The 20,074-nt window shown below is 34.8% G+C and overlaps 2 protein-coding genes across 4 annotated transcripts in view; one reads left to right on the forward strand and one right to left on the reverse strand.

The window, feature by feature from the left end:
• The first annotated feature begins 4,612 nt into the window (after nt 1-4,612).
• LOC117925177 (protein PHOX1-like) lies at nt 4,613-15,882 on the forward strand. Of its 2 annotated transcripts, XM_034844095.1 has the most exons (4): nt 4,613-5,997; nt 6,031-7,324; nt 7,420-7,663; nt 15,550-15,882. In XM_034844095.1, the coding sequence occupies exons 1-3, from the start codon at nt 5,296-5,298 to the stop codon at nt 7,566-7,568; spliced, it is 2,145 nt and encodes a 714-aa protein (XP_034699986.1). In that variant the 5' UTR covers nt 4,613-5,295; the 3' UTR covers nt 7,569-7,663; nt 15,550-15,882. The 2 variants fall into 2 exon arrangements, with proteins under 2 accessions (XP_034699986.1, XP_034699984.1); XM_034844093.1 differs by having other exon boundaries at nt 4,614-7,324.
• A 2,693-nt stretch (nt 15,883-18,575) lies between these two features.
• Nucleotides 18,576-20,074, reverse strand: part of LOC117924878 (F-box/LRR-repeat protein 14-like) — a 36,210-nt gene continuing 34,711 nt past the window's right edge. For both annotated transcript variants that reach the window (XM_034843607.1, XM_034843606.1), the window contains 2 exons: nt 19,800-19,946; nt 18,576-19,093 (listed from right to left, as the gene is read on the reverse strand). In XM_034843607.1, the coding sequence (XP_034699498.1) occupies nt 18,909-19,093; nt 19,800-19,946 (332 nt within the window). In that variant the 3' untranslated portion in view covers nt 18,576-18,908. The remainder of the gene's footprint in view (nt 19,094-19,799; nt 19,947-20,074) is intronic.

Consider the following 20,074-nt stretch of genomic DNA (forward strand, 5'->3'; position numbering starts at 1 on the left):
TTTTAAATATATGGCCTAACCCTAGTATTACATCATGGTATCAATTCAATCCTAATGAAATATACTTAGTTTCTACACACTGTGATGTAAAACCTCTTGATTGCATCATACCATCAAATAATGCATCACATGATGCACTTGAGGAATGTACCATGGTAGGTGGAACATTGCAAATTTAACAAATATAGAAATATTAATTTAATATATAACTTTAATATTTACAATATTTTAGGGGGATATTAATGTGAAACAACATTTTTGAAATGACAACTATGTATTTGATAAATTTTCTTGATTGTCTTCCACATGGGATGATTCCATTATGCAAGCAATTGCATAGTCATCACAATTGGACACCAAGTCATCCAAATCGTCATCATCTTTTAATTCTTAGATGATTATGGGATTAAACTTGAGGGTGTGTCCCATCTAGGGAGATATCAAATATGTTTAATGTTTTATCAACGAATTCTTAAAATGACATTTCCTTGTATATATGAATACTTTTTGCTTTGTCTACTTACGTCTTCCCAATGTCCACCATCTTGTTGGACAAGTTCACCTCATTAAAAAAGGTAATAATAAATTCCATTTGCACATTCTGTTAGCCTATTCAAATATAAAACATCACTTTCATATTATTGAACAAACAATTATACATAAAATGCAACCACTTTTATCAATTATTCAAGGTACATCAATTTATTGTCTGCCTAACTTATTAAACAACATTTTTTAACCAAGAACATAATAAAAGTAGTTAAAAATTGAATAGTCCAAATGTTTGAAGTATTCCTTTCTCTATAGCCTACAATTGCCAACCAAGTAAGAAATCATTTAACTATGAATGAACCTCTATTAAAAGGAAGACAAGTGAGGCTACACTAAAGCATGATGATTTATAGCCTAAGTTACACATGGATAATGCATAGAGAGATATATACAAACTTGGAGCAAGAGAAAAATGGTGGAGTAAAGACTTACTTTCTATTAATATTTATTTAAATAAAAATGGCTTACGAGACTACATATTAGGACTTGATTCTTTTATTATCAAGCTAAAATAATGGTTATTTTCAAGAAATTAGAAATTTTCTATTTTGAAAGTACAATCCATAGTCTCTTCAAAATCTTATCCGTTAGAGCAAGATTTACATAATATAGTACCATATTGCTTGAATTGGAGATTATTCAATTAAAAGACAAGTGTGTTTTTCCTTCATTCCATATGTACAATTTATTGTTGAAGGACATATCATGGATAGAAAATGACTAAAGATGCTTTAGCTTAGCTTTTATGAAATAAAGAAAAATTAGGAATCGATCATCTAATCATCATAACCCAGATAACACTTAGACAATACAAGCGATGTTTTTTAAAAAAATCATAAAAATTGAGGAACAAATTATGTATTTCTTATATGTTCTTCACATAGAACATTTATTGGAAATAACACAAGGTCCCTATATGTGTTAAGCACTCAATTGTCCCTCTATTACTTCTTACTCTTCCAATGCCAAATTGTAAATATCACCCAATACTTGTACATAGCTTGCATAATTACCTTTTAAGACTTTTTCTAAGCAATGTTATATTGTTGAAATCTTCCTTATCTCTAAATCCTCACTCAAACCACTACATAATGATCCTCTTTAGAGCATCAATGTGTGAATTACCCTAGCAAAAGGATTCACAATTCTTCCTATATAACTAATGTTATTCACTGAAATAGGTGCACATGCATGATGGCTATCAAAAATCTCCCTAGGATTGTACAAATTGTCAATGACTATTTAGACTATGTGGCATCATGACTAATAATTGTTTAATTTTTATTTTTGGATGCTTTTATCATGAGCAACTGCATACACACACATGGTGCAAAAGTAATAAATACAACATGACAAGCACTATAAGATTCCGACTTGTACCAACTTCTTCTTGTCATTCAAGGTCTATATTAACATTCACTTTTTGAAAAAGGAAAAAATCATTAGTCAAGAATCATGTATGAAAACTTTACTAAGTTATATAGTGGATGACAAACTATTGTAGTTCTTATACAACTCCTGTTTTGTGCAACTAAAAAAGCTTAACATTCGAACACCAAAGTTCTTGCATAGATTTCCTACTGTGCTAAAATTTTGAAATGATTAATTTGTTTATTTTCCTTTCTATACTAAGGCCTACATATATCATACTAAAAAGTTATTAATAACCATCTTCTGAATGAGCAAAAATTTGAAGCAAGTCTACAATGATTTTAGTTTTGTCGTGGGTGTAATTCTATGATGTTTAATTGAAAAATAATACCTAGTGCAACCAAGTCTAATTGATAGAATTTGGACAAATAATTAGTAAATTTATGAAAGTTTACAGAAAAAAAAAAAAAAAAAACCAAATGGATTATAGAGGACATATTTTTAAGTCGGCCTGGTTTTGGGATAGTCACTTTCAAATTGCATGATATTAAGATGTTTAATTGCAATCCAATCCAAGAATGTAATAATAATCTCTCCAATTCATAATTTTAAAGTACAAAAGATATCACCCCAAATTATTGAAGGTTACTAAAGTCTCATCAACATGCAAAAAGCTTACAAATGTTTGGAACCCACATATTTTCACTTTTTAGGAGTAAAAAAATAAAAAATAAAAATTCAACTTTGGAAATTTTAGGGTAATACCTACTTGAACAACCTATCAACCCTTTCTTTTGAGGTAGACATTCCACCAATGAGAATAGGAAGGTGAGATGAATGAGAACGAACTTTTATGAAAACAGATCCATGAATGGGAAGGAGCTTTTATGAAAACAAATCCATAGGGCTTGAGAAAGGGTTTTTGATTTCTAGAGTTTGCCTTTTCACCTAAGGATGTGAATGGAAAGATGAGGTGAAGGTAAGAAATTAGTGAAGCAAAGCTAGGACATGCTAGGGCTTCAATAAAGGATTCAACTAAGGCTTCAATAATGGATTCCAATCTACACCGATGAAAATGGGCATACTAAAAAAGTAATAAAATGAGACTCGTAATAGCTTTCCAAAAACCTTGAGTTCACTTAAAAAGAGGAAATTTATAGGTTTTTGTGAAAGTGATGTTTTATTATTGAAAAGGAAAACTTTTGGGTCCTTGGGGATTTTCCTCTTTTTTTTTTTTTTTTGAGAGAATTATGTTTTAGGGTAGATGACCCCAAATCAACAAAAGGTCCGTGTAACTTTTCAAATTGAGCCCAAGACTCAATGAAAGTATGGAAATTGAGTTGAAGGATATTGTTTTTCAGTATTTCAAAAAATGCCCTTTGTTGATTTTGAGAAAAAAATTAATATTTTTGAAAAATACTTTTATTTGATTTAATATTTTTTAAAAATATTTTTGATTTAATTTAATATTTTTTAAAAATACTTTTATGTAATTTAATATTTTTTAAAAATACTTTTATTTAATTTAATATTTTTGAAAACCACTTTTATTTAATTTAGTATTTTTGAAAAAAAAAATATTAAAAAAAATTATTTAACTTAATTTTATAAATATTTTATATGTGTTCTTAAAGGGTATATTTGTCCATTACCATTTCATATCCTTCAACTAATTTGAAGAGTGTTATGGACCTTTTATTAATTTTTGGGCCCAGTTAGGTTTAAAACGCAATTCTCCCTTTTTTTTCTTCAAAAAAGGGAAAAAAAAAAGTAGTTTTAAGATCCAAACAACCATTTACAGCGTGGTTTTTTATTTTTTTAACAACTAAGGACATTTAAGAGATTACTGGAGGATAATATTCTTCAGTCAGATTTTAGAGTCAAATGTGGGTGTTAGCGGATGTTGGACCATTATCCGCCCCAATTGAGCTTAAAGCATCATTCTCCTCCCAAAGGCTTTATAAATCATCCATCCCACCAAAGAAGAGGCGGGGGCACGTGTGTGGTCGGTGCCCCAAAAAGATTGGGCGGTGACTTGAGAAGTGGGGACCCATTCCACCTCTTGTCTAGACGACGCAGATGATGGGGTCCTACCATGTGTGGCCACTTTACTTTATTCACATGTTTCGTTAATGGGGGAAGTCGTGTGGAAGTGGCGGACACATGTAGAGGTCCCACCTCACCAATTTCTCATTATTATTACCACCACTACTTCTATACAATAAAGGTCAAATGGTTGTCCACTTGTGACATGTGGCCAAAATCAATTCTACATCCAACACTCCCTTCAATCCAAGAATGAACCTTCTTTCAAAATCGCTGTGTTTTTGACAATTCTACTAGGATTTGTATTGAGCACACCTTTTTTGAACTATCCAATCAGAAAACGACACCACCACTCTTTTGGAACAAATAATTCTTTTTTTCTTCTCAAATATAACGTAATAAATAAGATTGATTATATTTTCTCGGTGATGTGTTGGGTCACTTCATGCTTCGAAGGTCTCACGTGAGACAACCAAAAACGGCTGGCAAGACGCCATTACGGCATTACCTAATAAACTAACTTTTTATTTTTTTTTATTTTTTAAATGAAAAGAAAAAGGAAAAAAAAGGAAAAGAACGACCATTCCAGGAAACTTGGAGTTCACGGAAATGGGTTGCCACCTTATCAAAATAAAAAGAAAAATATGGAATATTTGCAGCTTTGTTTGTCTTTCACGTTAAGCTGTGAGAATATTTTCCTTACAAAAACAGAACACCGCACCATTGCTCGGTTTCCTTTCCAAATTCTTCCATTTCCAGCCCGACTTCCTTGTCTCGATTTCCCCCACAATCAAGCTCACACTGCCCACAATTCCTTTAATTTTCCAGATAAGTTTCCTTATCAAAGTCTTTGATTTTTCCTTTTCTTTTCTGAAAGAAACAGAGAGGGGATTCGGGTTTGATTTATTTTATTTTTTTCCCGCTCCCTCTCCGAGTTGGGATTTGTTTATTTTGGGTTAAGCTAGCAAATCCTGGTTTGGAGAGGAGATTATTTTTGGTTTGTTTTTGTTTTATCGTTGGGGTTTTGAATTCGTACTGTTATGATAATAGAGAGAATGTTTTGACTTTTGAGCTGACGACGGAAACTGGGGTTATTGAAGTCCGTTCACCTTAATCAACACCCAATTAGAGGTTTTGAGCATAATTGGTTTCGGGGTGTGGTTGAATATTGATTGATTTTCTTGTATAAAGCTTGTGGTAGTGGTGTTATTTGTTTTGTTCGTTTGTTGAATTGGATTGAATTGTGGAAGATTTCTATTTCGAGTGAGATTATATAGTTAGTGTTTCTGGGTGGGAGTTTGTGTAGTTTGGATTATCGAGTTTGCAATGGGGAAGCAGTCTTTGAAGAAGAAGAATCAGGGGGAAGGGAAACCGGGTGATGGAAAGGTGAAGCAAAGTAAAGTTGGGGATAATGGCGCAAGACCTTATGATAAGGACACTGCTGTGTTCATTGAGATGTCCCAAGAATTGAAGGAGGAAGGGAATAAATTGTTTCAGAAGAGGGACCATGAAGGAGCGATGTTGAAGTATGAGAAAGCCCTTAAGTTGCTTCCGAGAAATCATGTTGATGTGGCTTATCTTCGGAGTAACATGGCAGCATGCTATATGCAGATGGGTCTCAGTGACTACCCCAGGGCAATCCATGAGTGCAATTTGGCTCTTGAAGTTGCACCTAAGTATAGTAAAGCATTGTTAAAAAGAGCAAGGTGTTATGAGGCTCTGAATAGGCTTGATTTGGCTCTGAGGGATGTTACCACGATTTTGAATATGGAGCCAAATAATCTCATGGCATTGGAGATTGAGGAGAGTGTAAAAAAGGCGATTGAGAAAAAGGGCATCAAGGTGAATGATAGAGCAACCATATTGGCCCTAGAATATTTTGTGCCTTCTGCTTCAACTTCCCCCAAAGTGGTTAAAGCAAAGACACAGAAAAAGAAGAGCGAAAAAATTGAGGAGAAGAAGGCTGAGAATAAGGTTGTCGTGGAGGAGAAAAAGGCTGAGGAAAAGGTGGTCATGGAGGAGAAAAAGGCTGAGGAAAAGGTGGTCATGGAGGAGAAAAAGGCTGAGGATAAGGTGGTTGTGGAGGAGAAAATTAATAGAGTTGAGGAAGAGGAGCCTAAGAAAACTGTGAAATTGGTGTTTGGCGAGGATATAAGACGGGCACAGTTACCCGTTAATTGCAGTCTCTCAGAATTGAGGGAGGTTATACGGGACCGGTTTCCCAGCTCAAGAGCTGTTCTGATTAAATACAGGGACCAAGAAGGTGATTTGGTCACAATCACCACTAATGAAGAACTCAAGTTGGCTGAAGCATCAGTGGGAACACAAGGGTCTATTAGGTTGTACGTGGTGGAAGTTAATCCAGAGCAAGATCCATTCTTTGAGAGAGTTATGAATGAGGTAGATGCGAACAAAATTGATATGAAACAAAATAATGGGACTCTGAATGGAACTGTAGGAAAATGTAAGGAAACAGGGATTGGGTCATCCTATATTGATGATTGGATCATTCAATTTGCTCAGCTATTTAAGAACCATGTTGGGTTTGACTCTGATGAATACTTGGATCTTCATGAGCATGGAATAAAATTCTACTCAGAAGCCATGGAAGAGACGGTTACAAGTGAAGAAGCTCAAGGCCTTTTTGAGATAGCAGCAGAGAAGTTCCAAGAGATGGCAGCTTTAGCTCTGTTTAACTGGGGAAACGTCCATATGTCCAGGGCAAGGAAAAGGGTTTACTTTACTGAAGACGCCTCTAGAGAGTCTGTACTTGTGCAGATCAAAACTGCTTATGATTGGGCACAAAAAGAATATCTGAAAGCAGAGCAGAGATATGAGGAAGCATTGAAAATCAAACCAGATTTCTATGAAGGTCTTCTAGCTCTAGGGCAGCAGCAGTTTGAGCAGGCAAAACTTTCCTGGTATTATGCAATTGGTAGCAATGTTGATTTGGAAAGGTGGCCTTGTGAAGAGGTTCTACAGCTTTATAACAAAGCTGAGGACAATATGGAAAAAGGCATGCAGATGTGGGAGGAATTGGAGGAGCAGCGTCTGAGTGAACTGAGCAAACCAAATGAGGTCAAAATCCAGTTGCAGAATATGGGCTTGGATGGGCTATTTAAAGATATATCTGTCAGTAAAGCTGCAGAGCAGGCTGCAAATATGAAGTCTCAGATAAACCTTATATGGGGTACCATGCTTTATGAGCGTTCTATTGTGGAATTTAAATTAGGGCTACCAGTCTGGCAAGAAAGCTTGGAGGTTTCTGTTGAAAAGTTTGAACTTGCTGGAGCTTCTCCAACAGATATTGCCATTATGATAAAGAATCATTGCTCTAGCAATAATGCATTGGAAGGTAACATCTAAAAACTAATTCAAAAGCTTGCATTAGAATTTAATTACCTGCAACAAACTTGAGTTGCTGACCATTCTCTATAACTGTAACCACAGATTTAGGGTTCAAAATTGATGAGATAGTACAGGCATGGAACGAGATGTATGAAGCTAAAAGGTGGCAGAGTGGTGTTCCTTCTTTCAGACTAGAACCACTATTTCGACGGCGAGTCCCGAAACTATATCATGCCTTGGAGCATGTGTGAGTTGCATCCTTTGACTGGGTTTTCTCACAGAATATTGAAGAGACTCACTTTTACTGCTCCTCCATTAGTGAGAATCTGTAGTCTTTTATACTGAGGTAATGCTGTTAAATTTTTATTTTTTTTTGGGTTAAATTTGAATTGCTGTTATGATTATTGTGAAAGTTCTGCCAAATCCGTGATACAGTAGACTGTTATACCTGAATGGAAAACAAGAACCTCAAGGTATGCCATGGACAAAATCATACTGGAAATGAAACCATAATCCGCCTCCAGATCTAAAACCCTCTTTTGGAGCTAAGATTCCATTCTCCATCCCAATAATCAGCCACCTAAGCATCTTTGTGAACCGCTAAATTATATATGTGAATCTATCTTATCAATCCAGAATCTATTGCCCATATACCCTATTGTACTTCATGTCTCAAAGAAAAGGATCTTGGCACAACACTTTCCTTCTTAACCCTATCATATGAAAACATATATTCTGATATGTAATTATAATATATAAACAATAAGGGTGAAACTGGACAGTGTTTGGAGCCTTGAGGTTAAGGCTATCTTGCAGTTGAGGATGATGACATCTTTTGTAAAAGCAAAGAGAATAGGTTTAATTGAGAAGTACTTGAATAACAAGAGAATAAAAGAAGTAGAGAAGAAAATATGAGATAAGAGGGAGGACTATTTAGGAAAAGCTACAATTTTCTGTTCCATCAAAGCTAAAATAAAAGAAAACTATATGCTAGGCACAATGGATTAAACCAACCCTAAAGCAATTAAGTCTAAAAGGTGAAAACTCACATCTCTTAAATATTTGACCCACTAGAACAAAGATTTAAGGAAAGGATTTTTTTAATGATTTTTTGCTATAACTCCAATCACTTTATTCTTTCAAAGATTATTCTATTTCATTCTTTCTAGACAATCCAGGGTAAAAATAAAGGGGCCATCCCCTAAATCAACTTTAACTCTTTGCCCCATAAAACTCTCATGTCATCTTAGAAGGACCACCTTAATTGCAAGGGAAGAAACCAAGGCACCTCAAATAGAGGGAAAACTAAACTTCATAAATCAATAGACCAATGATAGTGGATTAGAATGTTATCGTCCAATTCTTCTTTTTGTTTGCACAAGCAACAATAATTGGCTAAGGTTGACACATGTTGAAGAGAATAAAAAAATGGATATAAAAACTGTCTGATTAATCTTAGGGATTACACGAATATTATATACACTTAAATAAAACAAAAACAGAAAATAAATTGTCAAAGTTACCTATTTCTAAATCTTAAGAATGCAACCTAATCCATGCTTTCCTAAACAAATTTTGTCAATTATTCTTGTCCATATGTAAAGAGAAATACATGGAAATAAATGAAGAACTCATTTAGAAATTTGACATCTATTCTGATGCTTCCCCTTAAGTTAGTTTAAAAATATTTTCCCTTCCCAGCTTGCTCATTATAAACTTGAATATAGGAGTTGATATATCCTTGGTGAAGATATCTGCTAGTTGCTTCTTCATTGAAATGAAGAGTGTGCAGATTTGTCCACTATCATTTTTTTTTTTACTTATAAAATGTTAGTCAATTTCAACCTGCCTAGTCCTGTATGTTGTTCCTGATTGTGTAATACTGATTGTTGCTTTATTATCACTATATCCTCATAGGTTCATTAGGGTCCATCCTTAATTTAGAATCTTAATCCATAATAATTCACATATTCTTTGAGTCATTGCTCAGAATTCAGTTTCTGCACTTTATTTTGCCCCTATGGCTTGCTTTTTACTCCTCTAGGTGACTAAATCTCCTCCCACAAATGTGCACTAACTTGAGTTTGACTATAGTGCATGATGGGCCCTACCTAATCAGCATTTATATAAGCTTCAACCTGCAAGTGATTGTTCTTTGAGAATAATAAACCCTTTCCAGTTGTAGGCTTAAGATATCTTAGGATCCTCTAGAAAGCCTCCATATGATATTCTAATTGTGAATGCATGAATTGAATTACCATGCTCGCAACATAGGCTATGTTAGGCCTTGTGTGGGAGAGGTAGATTGATTTTCCAACTAATTTTTGGTATCTCCCTTTCTTCACTATAACTCCTTTTGTAGTAGCTCTCAATCTGTGATTTTGGTCCATAAGATGATGGTTTGCAGCTCATTGTTTTGGCTTCATTTAGTGAATTCAGAACATATTTCCTTTATGAAATGAAAATTCCTTTGTTGGACCCTGCCACCTCAATCCTAAGAAATCATCTTAAGGCTCCCCAATCTTTTATTTCAAATTCCTTTGCTAGAATATTCTTTTGATTCTTCATTTCTTCCACATCATCACATTTGACAGTTATGTCATCCACATAGATGATAAGTGTAGTGATATTCTTGTGTGAGGAGTGCTTAATGAATAAAGTACGATTCCCTTGACATTGGTGATACCCAAATTTAAGAATAGACTTGAACTTCTCAAACCATGCTCTGGGAGAATGTTTCATCCCATATAAGGATTATTTTCAACTTACAAGCCTTCCCACCACTTGAATTGTCTTCAAAACCAGTTGGTAAATCTATATGAGTCTTTTCTTCTAAGGTGCCATGCAAAAAAGCGTACCTAACATTACACTGCTATAGTGACCAATCCAAATTTGCTACCAAGGATAAGAGAACCCCAATCATTTTTGCAACAGGTGTAAAGGTTTCTTAGTAGTAAATTCCGTAGGTTTGTATATATCCTTTGGCCACTAACCTAACCTCATGTCTCTCTATTAAACCATCATTTTGTATTTAATAGTGAAAACCCATTTACATCCCACTCTTTTCCTTCAGGCAAATCAACGAGTTCCTTTGCGTCATTCTTATACAAAGCTCTCATCTCTTCAAAAATAGTCGCTTTCCACTTAGGATCTTTTAGAGCCTTTCATACATTTTTTTGGGACAAAATATGAAGATAGATGTGTTGTAAATACTTTATAGATAGCATTAAGCCTATGGAAAGAAAATAAGTTTGAGAGAGGGTGTCTAGTGCAAGTTCTCACTCCTTTTCTTAAGTTAATAGTGATATCCTAATTTGTATCAGATATTGGATCAAAAGAAGGAAAGGGCAAAGAGTCACAATTACCCAATTCCGAGATTGATGATTGGCTATGTGTGAGAGGGATGAGATCTTTCAACTTGTTTTGCTTCTTCCTTGTGTAAACTAGCAAGTCTGGTTTTGCTTTCATCTGTTGGTAGATTTGGTGCTTCATTTGTCCTTGGCCTTATTTGATTTCTAACTCATTTCCTTGTTGCATTGTGCACATGATCTAGTTATTGTCTAAATCCATAATCTAGTTGTTAGTTTGATTAGAACACATACTGGTATCATTTGAGATTGGAAGAGGGGTGTAAATATCCCATGATTGATCCTTGCTATTGTTTTTTTCCCCTTGAAAATCAGCCATGGGAAAGTATGCTTAATCTTAAAAAAAAAACTAACATCCATGGAGAAAAACTTCCTTTTTATGGAAGGGTAGTAGCACTTGTATCCCTTCTAAGTAGGAGAAAATCCCAAGAAAATACACTTTTTAAGCTCTATGATTAAGTGCCATCCTCTCTTTGTTATGAATATGAGCAAAAATAACACATCCAAGTACTCTTGATGGAAAGGATTTGAAAATATGAGTGGAAGGTAAATAATACTTCAATGTGTTAATTGGGGTTTAGGAGTTGAGAATCTTTGAAGGCGTTTGATTTATAAGTATGCAGCAATCAGAATTGCATCCCCCCAATAACATTTAAGGATATTTCTTGAAAGTGTCAATTTTGTTGCCATATCTAGCAAGTGCCAATTTTTATCTTAGCTCTCTCATTTTGTTAGGGTGCATGCAAGAGGTTTGGTGTTATCCCATTAGCAAGGAAGTATGAATCAAAGGTGTTGCTAAGATATTAACACCCTCCCCCCATTTTGCATTCAATCATCCTATGAAAGTGTTTGAAGGTGGAGGCAACCTTAAGGACTTTGATCCAAGTAACACAGGTACTACAGGTACAATCATCAAAAGTGATGAACCACTTGACCCTTAAAAGACAACTTACTTTTGGAGGGCCTTAAACATCACTACACACCATAGAAAAAGGAAGGACACCTGATGGTTTTTGACAACTCATAAGCCTTACATTTAAACTTGGACAGATCTAGGTTTGAAAACATTTTTGGGATACAATGGCTTTAATGACAAAAATTTAGGATGACTAAATCTCTAATGAAATAATCGGGTCTCTTCCCTTAATCCTTGCAACTCATTTTATGATAAACTTGTAATAAATTCTTTACCTTTTGGTTCTGGGTAGTAGATTCCCTCTCTCTCTGTAGCATTGCCCATCATCTTCCCCGTGGTTAAGTCTTGGAAAGCGTGGAAAGTAGAAAAGAATGTCATTGAACAATTTAACAACTTTGCGACTTTACTAATGGACAACAAGTTACATGAAATATTGGGAACATGAAGAATAGATGAGAGTTCAAAAAGGTGAAACAGTGACTAGACCTTTACCATTGATAGGGGTTAGAGGCCTATAAACAACTTTAAATTTTATTTTGTTGAACGAGCATATAGGTTGAGAACAAATTTGACTCCTTTGTCATGTGATCAGTGACCCTTGAATCAATGGTCCACGGACTTGAAGGAGAGGAAACATTGTTGCATGGGTTTTACCTAATTGTGCAAAGGTACAAGGAGAGGAAGGAACCTCATTTTCCTATCATTTTGTACAAGAAGTCTAGTTGTTCCTTGGTGAAAATAGGCATTTCTTAAGTAGTGGCAGTGGTTGGTTTTTCCTCTAATGGAATCGCTATGGAAGCTCCTTGGTAGGCTTGACTATTTTTATTGGCAGGATCGTATGTCTTTACCCTAAATTGGGGTTTCCCCTGCAGCTTTGAGCCAGTCTGTTTAGTGTGTCTTGGCTTGTTGCAATGATCACACCAAGAGTCTCTTTTACCTTCATTCATCCTTGATTCAAATTTTCCGTGATCCAGTATAGGAGTTTCTTGAAAGGTGGTTAGGGTTGAATCCTCTTTTGAGCCCTTCTACTCTCTTCACTATGAACCTAGGCATACAGTTCTCTTAAAGATGGAAAGGGTTCTAAATCAAGGATTTGAGCCCTAACTTGGTCTGACTCCAAATTAAGGCTTGCTTGAAACTCAAATATCCTTTCTTGCTCCATTAACTTGCTCAGTTTTAGAGTGTCTGTAGTAGATTTCATCTCAACATGTTGATAATGGTCAAGCTCCTGCCATAGACTAAGCTTATTGTAGTATGATGTCACAAAAGATTCCTTTGCTTTGTTTCATGAATCCTATTTCTCATGCATAAATTTGAGCAATATTCCCCGCTTTTAGTCTGTTTGAATCACTGCATCCCAAACCTCTTAAGGCTGCATAAAGCTTAGTGTCATTCATTATTAATCTTGTTTTACAACAATTAGCATTATTTATAAACTTTATAAAAACTTAAAACCTGAATAAAACCATGAAAAGAGAAACCTAACATATATAGTAACTTGTTAGGATTTTTATTCCTTTCCTAAAACTATTAATTCTTCCAGATAATAAAATTAAAAAGATAAATAGAAACTTTGTTTTTAGAATTAAAAACTAAACTTTATAGAAACTTTTTGTAGTAAGAGCTTACAATAAGGCATACTTCTAGATCTTAAAAGGGATTCCAATAAAACTTTAGAAAAAGAGAACTTTTTTAAGAATATAGAAAGTTTAGAAACTTCTTTCAAGGAACACTTGATACATTGCTGAATGATTTTTTCATATATCTCTAGCATATTTATACAGGTACATAAGGCTATTTTAGGATAGCCAACTATACAGAATAACATATTTACACAACTGCATCTTGCTATGATTTACAATTGTAATAGCTGTGTATTTACACAAAGAAGTTTCAAAACTTCTTTCAAGGAACAATTTAAAAGCTTTCCAAATTCTAAAAACTTCATTTTTTTTTTTACTTTCCTTGAATACACCTTGAGGTACATGTGGAAACTGTTTTGGATACTTGAAGTTAACTTCTGCCAGTGGTTTTCTGTTTTAGAAGACGACGATACTTGAGATTTATACAAATGCTGATTAGGTAGGATGAGGTGATAGGAGGTCAATTATTTTACTTTCTTGTGGGGGGGGAGGATTTGGTAACTTGGAAGAGTAAAAAACAGTTTGTGGTTGCTAGGTCAAGTACTGAGTTAGAATTTCGAGCCATGATGTATGGATTATGTGAGCTTCTCTAGATAAAAATTATTCTTAGTGATCTTACAGTAAGTTGGGAAGGTCTTATGAAGCTCTACTATGACAAGAAGTTCGCTATTAATATAACCCACTATGCAATTCAACATGACCAAACTAAGCACGTTGAAATTGATTGTTGTTTTATCAAGTAGAAACTGGATGGTGGGTTGGTATGCACCCCTTATATAACCTCATAAAGACAATTAGTTGATATACTAACCAAACGAGTTGCAGCTCAACAATTCTATATATCACAAACAAATTGGGAATGCAGAACATTTATTAACCAGTTTGAGAGGGAGCATTGGAATATCTGTGCAGTAATTGTCTGATCGTACAATCTATATAGGTTGAGATTTAATTTGAATTTGTTTCTTTTTCTGTATAATTGACTTGATTTATTCCTTAATTCTTATCTTGTAATAAGGGAATATTTAGTAGCTGATTTATTTCATATTTGATCCAGTAGAGTAATTCTAGACCTAGAATAGAGTAATTTCTTTTCCTTTTTGCCATTGTAAACATTATAAACAGGTTGTAAATGTATTTAGTGAAAAAAAATGCAAGTGTTGTTCAGTAATCATTCTCTATTTTCATCAAGAGTATTATAGACAAATCCATTCTCGTTATCATGCTCCACATCAAAGGGTGTATTTGGACCTCAGTTGAATTGGATAGTTCCAATGTATTTTACGTAGCATTTGGAAGTACAAATCCATCATTTAGAACCATTTGAAGAAATTGAATGATTTTTGATAAGTGTGAATTCATGTTGTACGTAATGTTTGGTAAGCTACTAATTTGACCAAAAAGTTAAGCTATTAGGTAATGGACTATGTATATCATGTGAGCTTACACTTGGGAAGTTAAGCTATTAGGTAATGGACTAACTATGTATATCATGCGAGCTTACACTTGGGATTAAATCCTAACACCCTGCCTCCCAAACAGGCTTCTTCCATTAGGCTCAATAAATGGGGGAAATGAACAAACAGTGAGGTTCAAACTCATGACCTTCAATAAACAAGATTTGTACCATGTTTAATGACCATTGTATTAGGGTCAAATTAGTGGCTTAACATAGTACAAGAGCTTTGTTTATGGGAAGTCATGAGTTCAAATTTTACTGCTTGTTTGTTTCGCCAATTTATTGAGCCCACATATGTAAGACTAAGGAAAACTTTCTGTGAGAGAGACGGGTGTGAAGGCTATAGCAAATATCTGTTTGATACACATTGTTGATCCACCTAATAGTTTAAACTTTTAAGTCACATGATAGCTTAACAATAATTACCAAGTTTAGCTAGAGAAAAGAACTTAGTCTAGTATTAAGGCACACTAAGGAAGTGGGAAGTCATTACTGGCACAATACTTCTGATGCTTTCATAAAAACCTGAAAGCATCAGAAGTATAATTTATATTTTAATATGGCCATGTTAGTAGAGTGATTTCTGGAGATTGATGTGTCAGACACCTTTAAACACTTGCAACTGTTCCTTGTACTAAAGTGGCACTGGTTAAGACCCTGGGACTGTCACTTGTTGAACTTATTTCTGTGTTCTGCCACTTCAGTTTGCATGCACCATTACTCAATGATTGTGTGCATCTGGATTTTGTTGGTCAATTTCCTGCTACATCCTGATCTGAATTTCAATGCAATTTCAACTTAGCATTTATACAGCCTGGGTAACACATTGGTTTATTTGTTCTGCAGGTTTTCATTTGATATATCATATATTGGGTTTTACTTCAGCCTTGTAATTTTAGAAACAAAGAAGGGATTGTTGTTGGCTTCAGAATTATATCATTTGTAACTATGCTGAGAAACAAATTCAGTTATTTCCTTATCTCGGGGACAAGATGACAGCAGGAATTTCCTTTTTGTTGGTTTCTGCATTTACCCACCTTGCTTCCCCATTTCCCTCAGTTTCAGATAGTATTTGTAATTCATTCATAAACACCTCTCATCATATAATATTTGTTTGTATTCTTGACTACAATTTAATAGCTGATGTCAGTTTCCCCATTTGTAACTTCTGTTAACTCATGTTTATTGTGTATTTTAGAAAAAAATGTGTTATTGGATTTCTAATCTTAATGTGTTTCTTTAGTATAATAAAATGTCATTCTGTATCAGCAGAAATTTTTTCTTTCTTGAATCCAGATTGAAGTTCATGTGGCCGAATTGCTTAGAATAGTTTGGCAATAAGCCTCGCTTGTCAACCACTTAAGATGGTAATTAATGCATGAACTCATCTTCATTGCATATTTGTATGTTATTCATTGAAGATATTGTTTTTTTATTTTGATTGCATTTGATTGGTTGAATTACAATCAAATTGACAATCCAGATTTTATAAACATAGCCTAAGCATGCAATTTTTTTAACCTTCATCTTAGGTTTCTTGCCTGAATCTAACATTCCCAAGTTTTTGAGTTGTATGGAGAGTGGACTTGTGGTTATATAAGTGTCAAAATCCAAGTTTTCGACAGGAACACATCTTGCTTCATAGTTTTATTGTGCAGTTCTTCTGGAGATGTTTGGTGCTGAGGCTAACTCAAATTGATCTGGTCAAGAAAGATGAGGATATTCCAAAGCAAGGCCAGATTGAATTATTGCTTCCATCCACACTTATTTTCTGCGACTTTTAATAGACTTTCTATTCACCTTTCAGAAAAAGGGGAAAAAAAAAGTCTATACTGTGCTTCTGTTGCCATCACTAGTCTTTCATGCACAGCCATTATTCGTGCGAAGTAGAGACATGCAGATGTTCTCATCCCATGCTGATATGTGGTCCTAATATGGTGCCAACTTCAGTTCTTGAATGCTTCTTATCCCCAGCTCATTCCCTGTACCCATCCAGTATGTGTTCCTTCATGAGGCATAATTTACCACAGGATTTTGGGAGGGTTGCCAATTGAATTGGGAGGTAGTTCTTTTGCTAGTGCCCTAATTACTTCCATCATATTGATGTTTGCTGGAATGTGTCTCCTTCATCTATCATTTTTCTTGATATCAGCAGCAGCAGATACAGTACTTCTCACATCAGGGAAAAGAAAACATGAAAACCTGAATACACATACACATGCATTCACTACTTTTCATCCAATGAAACCAGAAGGTAGTAAAATTTGAATTCTCCTGCGCTTCATTCTTACTAATAAGATATTGAATTCTTATTAATCCCCTGCAAATTAGGATGGCATCTCACTATAATTTGCCTCGCCCTTTGACTGAATCAAAATTTGCATGCATCTTATTCTTTGAGTAATAAGTCATTGAATACCAATGGCATCATCAAAAGTTTAACTTATGGGTCCACCAGTTGTGGAGAGTAGCATATAAGTGTATTTGCCAATCTTTTCAAAGTGCTTCACAGGTAATATTGTTGTACGTTGTTTTCTATACTGTCTTGAGGCTTACTTTAAAAATCAACTGATGCAAGTACACCACACCATGTGAAAATCATACCTGATTAGGTCAATTTTCTTAATTCATGAAGTGAACCAATGTAGAGATAGATGCTGACATTTACATATGCAGATTATTCAGATGCCTGCACAATTGTCTTCAAATCTTTGTTAATAGTGATCTTGGTATACTTCCTGGATGGTTGTTCTTTATACCCTATTACTTTCCTCTGTTGTAATGCCATATGGTATAATTAACACTATCATACAACTATAATTAACACTATTAACAGCCATGACTCTTCTCTTACAGTCTCTGTGGCACAACTGCACACATATCATACAATGCTGCTGGCTGGTGGGTTCTCAATATCTAAACTTATCGAATCTGGTCATTTGAATCTTTTCATGCTCTCAATGCCAGTAGCATTTCAATGCAGATTCTGTTGCATCAATATATGATTAAAATTGCAAGATCATCTCTGGACTTAAGACTCCATATTTGGTTTGATTGGCATCATATTCGATATGATAAAAAATTTTCTTTACCTAGTAACCTTCTATGGCTGAGCCTATTAGACTCTTCATGGGAACCTAAATCATGGGTAGTGTCCCCGTCCGCCACGACCAGCACTAGACAATAAATAAGGAACCTTCCATGGCGAGCCTTTTAGACTCTCCATGAGGGCCTAAACTGTTGACACAAACCACAACCAGCACCATGTAATCCATGACATTCAACTACGAACAAGAATTGAACCTAGGACCAACTATCTCTACCACACATCTTGGCATTCGTCCCAAGTAACTGGGCACCCTAATGGGTATAAGATTTGATAAAAAATAATGAGTTAGGATCCAAAACCCATGCAAAATGAAGTAATGAAATGAAATTTATTGAAATAAAACAATGTTTCGCTTAAAACTTGGGTAATAATTATTTAAATGATAACTCTTAGAATGAATGCTGTAGAAGGTTTGACTACACTAGTGAATAACACCACCCACGTTTTCTTTTCCAAGAGTACAAAAGATAGAAGTTCCTACAAAAGCATATGAGAAATTAAAATAGAAAATTCTGTGGCCTAAAAAATTATAAAGTTCATTTAATGGTAGAATAAAAACGAATTTTCAAAAATATTTTTGAGTTGCAAGGGTTTGATACATATGATGAACTCATGGTGAATGTTATTGCAAGGAGTATGGAAAAGAGAGATTCACGTACTTGGATAACCAAATCAAACACTGTAGAGAGATTCATCTACAGTGTGAAATGTTTTATTGCGGTATAATAACAGCTAACTAGCGTCAATATAATCACAAGAAAGATTCTGAAAGAAAATATTCATAATCCAACAGCAGAATCCAGCATTCTGCATGGCTTGAAATTGTTTTATTCCACACTTCATAGCAGTAGTTTACATCCAAACAAGCATCTATTTACAATAGATAAACAAAGCTTTATATTTACATCCATCCATATTTTATTTCTGCTATGCGGTATGTACAGTACTGAAGAAGGTTTTAGATAGATAGATACACAATAGATAAACAAAGCTATCCTGGGCTGATAGCAAGAATTTACAAAGTATTTTTCGACAGTTTTGGAACTATTCAAGTATAAAGCAGGAATTTACAAAGTATTTTTCAGCAGTTCCCAAACTATTCAGGTCGAAAGCTTACCAAATTGGGAAGGGCAGTTGACTGAAGCTTCCTGATTTCAGATGCAGTCACCTTGCAGGACTCCAAGGATAGTGAAAGTAAATTCTTCAAAGGCTTCAAATGCTGTAACCCGTTGTTTGTTATGCGAGAATTTGACACATTTAGAGACACTAATGCAGTCAATCCTGCATTTACATTGAGAAACACAAAAGGCCAAAAATTGACGATCAATTTATCATCTGAGAGCATAAATGTACAACAAGAGGATAATTTTGATGAAATATTCATCAACTTGGCTTCAGAGCCACAGTTTTCTTTTCCATTTTGATGATCATCAATCCCACAATACAGATATATATTCCAGCCAAAAATACTATTTTTCCATCCAGAGATCATTCATCCAGCTATGCATCCCAGTTCAATGATCATCCATCCAGCAATGCAGTTATGTGGTACTAGTGTCAAGGTCCAACACATGTCCAGGGTCTAAAATTGAAAGACCCCAAACCAAGAGGTCCACACAACTTCCACCTCCCCTTTAATATCTTTTGAACTTCAAAAAACGTTGATATAGTGAAAATTGGTTTAATATTTGGAGAAACGAGGAAGTGGTGCTTCTCAAACAAGAAATAGCATATTGGCACAATATTTTCAAATAAAATTTTTTATTGTACTGGTAGTAAGAAAGCTCTCTTTGGTCACACAGTAAGCACCAATCTTAGCGCATCACTGGTCCCTGTACAATCTTTCCCACTAACAAAGCAGCAGGGATATGTTCATCATATCCATCACCCAGGTGCAAAGAGATTATTTTGATTGTTGTCCTCGATGAAGTTTAATTGAGCACATACAAACAAATAGCATAAGTTCTAAGTAAAGAGAGACTAATACCAGAAATCATTTCCAAGGTTTTATCAGTCAGGTTGCAGTTCTGTGACAGGTTCAACAGTGTCAAGGAAGCAAGGCCTTTGATATTCTTTACTCCAGCGTTGGTTAATCCTCCACCGCATATTTCTAGTGTCTGGAGGTTCTTGAAGTCTAATTCAAGACCGAAACAGAGTAGTGAGAAGACTTGGAGTGCTAAAAGAATTTGTCAGACTATTTACATGCAAATTAATCACAATATTCCATCCCTATTCTAATGCCGTATAAACCATGGAGGAGAG

This window comes from Vitis riparia, chromosome 11, assembly GCF_004353265.1.
Source record: "Vitis riparia cultivar Riparia Gloire de Montpellier isolate 1030 chromosome 11, EGFV_Vit.rip_1.0, whole genome shotgun sequence".
In the NCBI taxonomy this organism is placed as follows: domain Eukaryota; kingdom Viridiplantae; phylum Streptophyta; class Magnoliopsida; order Vitales; family Vitaceae; genus Vitis; species Vitis riparia.

Bases quoted from the DNA above. Each gene is read 5' to 3' on its own strand.
- LOC117925177 (XM_034844093.1), top strand. From the start codon at position 5,296: ATGGGGAAGCAGTCTTTGAAGAAGAAGAATCAGGGGGAAGGGAAACCG. The intron at 7,325-7,419 runs GTAACATCTAAA...CTGTAACCACAG, and splicing joins TAGCAATAATGCATTGGAAG to ATTTAGGGTTCAAAATTGAT.